Raw genomic sequence first — 7,623 nt, forward strand, 5'->3', positions numbered from 1 at the left:
ACCCCGAACCGAGTGATGACATTTTTCCAAATGAATGAAATTACATCCTTCGTCTTGATTCCCTTTACAGCCTCCGCCTCTACCCATTTAGTGAAGTAGTCGACGGCAACAAGTATGTACCTCCTTCCGCCTGTAGCAGGCGTATATGGACCCAGAATATCCATGCCCCACTTAGAAAACGATAGTGGGCTATGAATGGTAGTGAGGTCAGTAGCCGGACGGTGAATTAGCTTGCCAAACCTTTGGCACTTGTCACATTTTTTCACCATCTCCATCGCATCTGCTTCTAAAGTAGGCCAAAAGTAGCCCTGCCGCCTTGCCCGTTGAGCAAGCGTCCTACCGCCTATATGGGAAGCACAGTAACCAGAGTGAAGATCGTCCAGTATCTCTCGCCCCTTTTCTGGAGTAACACAATTTAAGAAGGGTTGAAGGACCCCCTTTTGTGAAGTTCTCCCTTTATTATTTCAAAACTGGTTGCTCGTTTTTTCAGTGCTGCCGCCTGTTGATGATCATCCGGCAGGGTACCATTTGTTAGATATGCCCTGATTGGATCCATCCAGGTTGAGCTTCTGTCTAAGATTCCAATAGGTTCTTCCTCAATGCTTCTCCTCTCCATTACTTCCCAAAAAACAGTTCGAGGAGTATCACAGGAGGCGGATGATGCTAATTTTGAAAGTGCATCCGCCTGGTTGTTTTCTGATCTCGGCACTTGGGTCAGATGGAAATCCTCAAGGGAGCCGACTGCTTGTCGGACCGCCTGTAAATACTTGATCATGGCCGGATGGGTTGCTTCGTATTCGCCATTGTACTGACTCACTATCAATTGTGAATCGGAACAGGCGTCTATTTTTCTTGCTCCTTCCGCCTTGCACATGCGGATTCCGGCTAGTAAAGCTTCATATTATGCCTCATTGTTTGAGGCCTGAAAACTGAAGCGTAAAGCATACTCGTACCTGTCGCCCTCTGGCGACTGACATATGACTCCTGCTCCACAACCATTTGAAGTAGAGCTTCCATCCACATATACCTTCCAGACTTGGTCTGTAACTTGAGAGTCAGGAGGACGAGTCATCTCAACAATAAAGTCAGCAAAGGCTTGCCCCTTCACTGCTTTTCTAGGCTCGAAAGTAACTTCGAGGCTCTGTATTTCTATGGCCCATTTGATCATTCGGCCTGACGACTCCATGATGGTCAGTGGCCGCTTGATAGGTTGGTCTGTATACACGACGACTGCATGTGCCAAAAAGTAGGGCTTCAATTTTTTAACAGCCATGAAGAGTGCAAGACCAAATTTCTCCACTAAGGGATACCTCAACTCGGCATTTTTCTGTACATGACTGACAAAGTAGACCGGGAGCTGACAACCGTCTCTTTCAGCAAGGAGAACAGCGCTTAACGCATGATCAGAGACGGCCAGGTACATGTAGAGTACTTCTTTGGGCAAAGGGCTGACCAGCCTCGGCAAGGAATGCAAGTGAACTTTCAATTTCTGGAAGGCCGCCTCAGCATCCGGCCCCCATTCAAACCTTGCCTTTTTCTTAATTGCCTGGAAAAAGTATAGGCATTTGTCGCCTGATCGGCTTAGAAATCTTCCCAAGGCCGCCAGACAACCTGTTAACTTCTGAACCTCTCGGATGGTACGAGGCGACTGCATGTCGATGACCGCCTGCACCTTCTCAGGGTTCGCCTCTATTCCTCTCTGATTGATAAGGAATCCGAGAAATTTCCCAGACTCAACTCCAAAGACACATTTCTTGGGATTGAGCATGACATGGTGCCGCCTGAGTGTGGCGAAAGTTTCTCGGAGGTCCGACAGATGATCTTTCTGAAGTTTAGACTTGACAATCATATCATCAATATATGCCTCGACATTTCTCCCAATCTGATCAAAGAACACAGTGTTTATCATTCGCTGGAAAGTGGCCGGGGCATTCTTAAGACCAAACGGCATGACCGTGTAACAATATAACCCCTGATCAGTGACGAAGGCCGTCTTCTCCTGATCTTTCTTCCATAAAGGAATTTGATGGAAACTAGAGTAGGCGTCCATAAAGCTCATCAAAGCATGGCCAGCTGTTGAGTCGACCAGGTTATCAATTTTAGGCAGAGGGAAACTGTCTTTGGGGCACGCCTTGTTTAAGTCTGTGTAGTCTACACACATTCGCCAGGTGCCATTCGGCTTTTTAACAAGCACCACATTTGCAACCCAGTCTGGGAAGTAACATTGCCGAATGAACCCTGCATCAATTAATTTTTTAACTTCGGCGGCTGCCGCCTGACTTCTTTCTTCGCCATGGTTCCGCTTCTTCTGCCGTACCGGCTTCTTTTTCGGATCCACGACCAGTTTATGTACCTCCAGATCAGGACTAATGCCTGGCATTTCATGGACTTCGAATGCAAAGATGTCCTTGTATTCTTTCAATAGTTTGTGAAATTCGTCACCCAGGTCCCTTAGAGCAGTCGTCCCAACCTTGATTGTTCTGTCAGGACGCGAGTCATCTAACATCAGGTCCGTATGCTCACCAGCTGGCTGAGGGCAGAATTCATCCGACCGCTCCTCTGCCAATGATTGCTATTTTCTGTCTTTTCTTGCGGCCCCTGTCTGGGATGCCTTTCTCTTCTTGCCGCCTGCTTCTTGAACAGGCGCACTCTCCTTGACATTGTCAAGGTCTATTTTTCCACCACTCGACCCAGTGGCCATAACAGTGGGCTTGACATCCGAGAGATAGCACTCTCGGGCCATCCTCTGATCTCCCCTTAGGGACCCGACTGTTCCATTATCCCTCTCAAACTTGAGCAACATAAGAGATGGGATTATAACAGCCTTGGAATTATTCAGGGTTGGTCGTCCCAGAATCATGTTGTAGGCCGAGAGTTCTTCTACTACCAGGAACCGGACTACCATGTGTCGTCCTTCCCCTTTTTCGCCCAGGCGGATGGGTAAATCCACTCGTCCCACTGGGTGGACGACTCCTCCTCCAAACCCTACTAAAGGGTGGGATGCCGGATGTATGCAATCAGTCTGATATTTTAGTTTCGACAGACATTTGCTACTGATGAGATCTGAGGAGCTTCCGGTATCTATGAGGATTCGGCCAACTCTCTGGTTGGCCACTTTACATTCAATAACGATAGGGTCGTCATGCGGCCCTCTTACCCCTCCTAGATTTTCTTCAGTGATGACAATCTCAGGAAATGAATATTTGGAGGGTCGTTCTTGGTGAACGGAATTTACATCTAACCGTCTGATATTGTCTTTGTTGCCCCTAATAGTGGGGCCGGCTCCTGAGAAGCCGCCTGCAATGGTGTAGACGACTGCATCATCTGTATCGGAGCTGTCGGCCTGTTGATTCTTTTTGGTCGACTGCTTTTTCGAGGAAGTGTTCCCCGTAGATTTCTTGACATAAGTGTCAAGATCACCTTGCTCAGCCAGGCAGTCCAGATTCCGCATGAGACTGATGCATTCATTGGTGTGATGACCAACATCTTCATGATAATCACATAATTTTTCTTGGTTCCGATTGTTTGCAGAACCCTTCATGGGGACCGGCTTCTCAATTGAGATCCGTCCCTTGATTTCCTTTAGGATAAATTGGCTATCCTTGTTAAACACATACTTTGGGGAGTATGGTTTGAATTCTTTTTTCTTCTTCTGGGACGGCTGTTTAGAGGAATCAGTTGCCCAGACCTCTTTTCTCTTCTCGTCTTTGTTTGACGACTGCTTCTGTCGTCCTTCTCTTTTGTCGGACCTTTTCCCGTCTGACTGTTTTACCGTACTACAAAGATCAGTCGCCTGTATATAGGCTTCCGCTTCAATCAAGGCCTCTTGAAGAGTCGCCACCCTCTTTCGGACCAAATCAAATTTGAAGGTCGACCCGTCTTTGAGACCTCTGAAAAAGTCAGTATAGGCTACTTCATCCGGTAACCCTTGAATCTGTATTCTCATCAGGTTAAACCGCCTGATGTAAGAACGAAGCCCCTCCTTCTCGCCCTGCTGAATTGTTCCTAAATCAAGGGTCGTCTTCTTCGCAGGGATGTTCATGGCGAAGTTGGAGGTGAATAAGTAAGCAAGCGTCTTGAAGTTATTTACACAACCAGTCGGCAGGTTGCCGAACCATTGTTGTGCGATTCCTTTGAGAGTCGCTGGGAAACACTTGCACCAAGTGGGATCATCCAACCCTTGAAGGTACATCAGGTTGGTGAATGCCATCAGATGGTCTTCTGGGTTAGTAGTGCCGTCATAGGCGCCTACTAATACATTTTTCACTTTGGCCGGCTGAGCGGCTTCAGTAATTTCCTTGGAGAAGGCCGACGGCTGTTCACCAAGTCTAAGCAACCGTAGCTGCCAGTCCATAGGTTGGACATTTTTTGCTGCATGTCCACCAAACGGAGGTGGCTGTAAAAAATACTGTTGTTGCGGTACAAACGGTAAGTTTGGTACTGCCTGGTCGCTATGAAAGCCGGACTGACGGGAGGTGCCGCCTGACTGACTCTCATGATACGACTGAGTATGCCTCATCGAGGTATTTCGCAGACTGTCTTGGAAGTTTGAAGTAGAGGCCGACTCTGACAATCGGTCACTCTTCTTCTGCTCCAGCAGTAGCCGAGCGTCTGTGTATGTTTTCCTCGACCCGTCCGCCTGAATATGACGAACATGTTTCCTATTTCCTGGAGTAGGAAAACGGTATTTTGTGAAATCAAGGGCAGGTGGCTCCCACTTCCTAGATTTAGGATGAGGGGTCGCCTCTCGCCCTTGAACTGGCTTCCTCTTCCGTGAAGTGGAGGGTTTCTTAGCCGACTGCTCCTTGTCCAGAGCAGGCGGCTTCTTGTTGATCAACTCTTGAATTTCTCCCTTGAAGTCCCTCATGAAGGTCATGAGTTCGTTCCTTGTGATGGGAGCAGACCTATCAGTCGGCTGCTGCCGAATAGGCGGTGCGCCTGCTGGCTCGCTTCCAGTTTGAAGATGTTCCCGTTCCCTCCTTTCGGTATGACGGGTACGTCGGGCCCTTAGGGTCCCTTCTGAAGCTGTGTGAGCTTCAACTTCAAATTCATTCTTAGTATCGTGGTCCGACTGAACTAGAGGGTCGTCCAGGGGACGTCTCTCTTCAGGAGCCGGTACAAACGTGGATGCCATCTCAGAAGTACTCTCCCCACAGACGGCGCCAAGATGTTTCGGGGTTTTCTGATGTCCTGCGGGAGAGTTACAATTCTGAGACTGGAACCGGACGCCTGTACCTGCAAAACAAACGGATGCTCCGGATGATTGGAGATCCGCCTCCGACGGTCAAGTTAGTACTTGATTAAGGAGTAATTAATGCGGAAATTAAAGTGGTTGGGTCTCTCTAGGTGAGAGTGTTTAATGTGTGTAATCTGCGTTTTTTTGCGTCCCCCCCTTAATGAGGATTAAGGGAGGTATTTATAACCTCGGGAAACGTGCCAATCTAGGTTTAGGTTAACCTTGGGCTGATTGGGCTTCCCTCGGAAGTTGGGCCTAGCTGACCGGTTATCCCAGGTGTCATGGGAAGGACACGTGTCGTGTCGTAATTGGTCCATAGTGGACGGATCATTGCTTGACACGTGGCAGGCTCCTATTGGCCCATGTGACGGACACATGGCGGAACCTGATTGGTCCACTTGTCAGATGGTGATTGGTGGGGAAAAATCCCCTAATCAGGAGTTGGTGCCTCGTCCTCCCAATGTCAATGTTATTCCTTGTATGTGGCTTTACAAACATAAAAAGGATGCTAATGGTGTTTTTGAGAGGCACAAAGCCCGTCTTGTTGTTAATGGCAGGAATCAACAGGTTGGGATCGATTGTGATGAGACTTTTAGCCCGGTGGTTAAACCGGCATCTATTCAGACTGTTCTTAGCATTGCTCTCTCCAAGTCTTGGCCCATCCACCAAATGGACGTCAAAAATGCTTTCTTGAATGGTGATATTGCTGAAACAGTTTATATGCATCAACCACCCGGTCTTCGTGATAAAGACAAACCGGGCCATGTATGTCTTCTCAAAAAGGCTCTCTATGGGCTAAAGCAAGCCTCACGGGCTTGGTATCATCGGTTTGCCTCCTTTGTAGCTACTATTGGTTTTTCCCACAGCAAATCTGACAACTCTCTCTTCATCTACTCTCAAGGCAAAGAATTGGCATACATTCTTCTCTATGTCGACGATATTGTCCTCACCGCCTCCTCCGACGCTCTTCGGCTTTCTATTATGGGTCGTCTCAGTTCCGAATTAGCCATGACTGATCTTGGTACTCTCAAATCTTTCCTTGGTATTTCTGTGACTCGTCATTCCGGGGGTATGTTTTTGTCTCAATAATCCTATGCTAAGGATATCATTGCCCGTGCCAATATGTCCTCTTGCAAGCCTTCGGCCACACCCGTCGACACCAAAGCTAAGTTGAGCTCCACTTCCGGCCCTCCTATTGATGATCCCACATTATATCGTAGTCTTTCCGGCGCTCTTCAATATCTCACTTTTACTCGCCCGGATATCTCGTATGTCGAGCAACAAATCTGTTTATATATGCACGACCCACGGCAAGAACACATGCATGATGTTCGACGCATATTGCGGTACCTTCAGGGTACCTTATCTCACGGCCTTCACCTCTATGCTTCTCCCACAAGCAGCCTAATCTCATACTCTGATGCGGATTGGGGTGGCTGCCCCGACACACGCCGCTCAACCTCGGGTTATTGCGTGTTTCTTGGTGACAACTTGATCTCTTGGTCTGCCAAACGTCAACCCATTATCTCCAAGTCAAGTGCGGAGGCCGAGTATCGGGGTGTCGCAAATGTCGTCGCCGAATCATGTTGGCTTCGCAACCTTCTTCTCGAACTCCACTGCCCAATCAAGAAAGCTACGGTTGTGTATTGTGACAATGTTAGTGCCGCCTATCTCTCCGGCAACCCGGTTCAACATCAAAGGACCAAACACATTGAAATGGACATCCATTTTGTTCGTGAAAAGGTTGCTCTCGGTCAAGTTCGTGTTCTTCATGTTCCTTCTTGATATCAAATCGCGGACATTTTCACCAAAGGTCTTCCACAACTTCTCTTCGATGATTTTAGAAACAGTCTTAGCGTTCACAATTCAAGCCTCCCGCTTCGACTGCGGGGGTGTATTAGATTATGTAAATAATCTTGCATTTACGAGGTTCACACCCCTTTACCTCTTGTAATTTACTAGGTTCACTCCCCTTGTACACTTTGTATTTATTGTTAACCTAGCTTAGTGTTTTGTAATCTATGTATTTAAACACTTTCCTATAATGAGAAATCTCAAGGGATTATTTCCTATACTAATGTCGGTTATCTAGTTAGTGATAGTATGGACATTACTCTAACTCTAGTCTTTCTACTATTCTCTCCTGTGATGCATTACGAGTTTCCCTCGTGAGGAGGATCTCCTAATGTCCTTTTTTTTCTTCTTACCTGTATAAAAAAAAAATATGCACTTATTAGAAGTTGTAAATCTTGTAATTTCTCATTGAGGTTTCTTTTCCAATACATTTTATATGTATGCATACAACATACTCATATGAACCTCATCTATAAACAACAGCACTCTGTACACTTGCATGCATGATGCATACTCAAATTTGGTTCCGAAAT

The 7,623-nt window shown here is 47.1% G+C and overlaps 1 protein-coding gene across 1 annotated transcript; it reads left to right on the forward strand.

Moving 5' to 3' along the window:
* Positions 1-6,358: 6,358 nt before the first annotated feature.
* On the forward strand, positions 6,359-7,021 carry LOC110727713 (uncharacterized mitochondrial protein AtMg00810-like). Its single transcript, XM_021907295.1, has one exon. The coding sequence runs from the start codon at positions 6,359-6,361 to the stop codon at positions 7,019-7,021; it is 663 nt and encodes a 220-aa protein (XP_021762987.1).
* Positions 7,022-7,623: the final 602 nt, after the last annotated feature.

The sequence above is a fragment of the Chenopodium quinoa genome, unplaced genomic scaffold, assembly GCF_001683475.1.
Source record: "Chenopodium quinoa cultivar QQ74 unplaced genomic scaffold, ASM168347v1, whole genome shotgun sequence".
Lineage (NCBI taxonomy): Eukaryota > Viridiplantae > Streptophyta > Magnoliopsida > Caryophyllales > Amaranthaceae > Chenopodium > Chenopodium quinoa.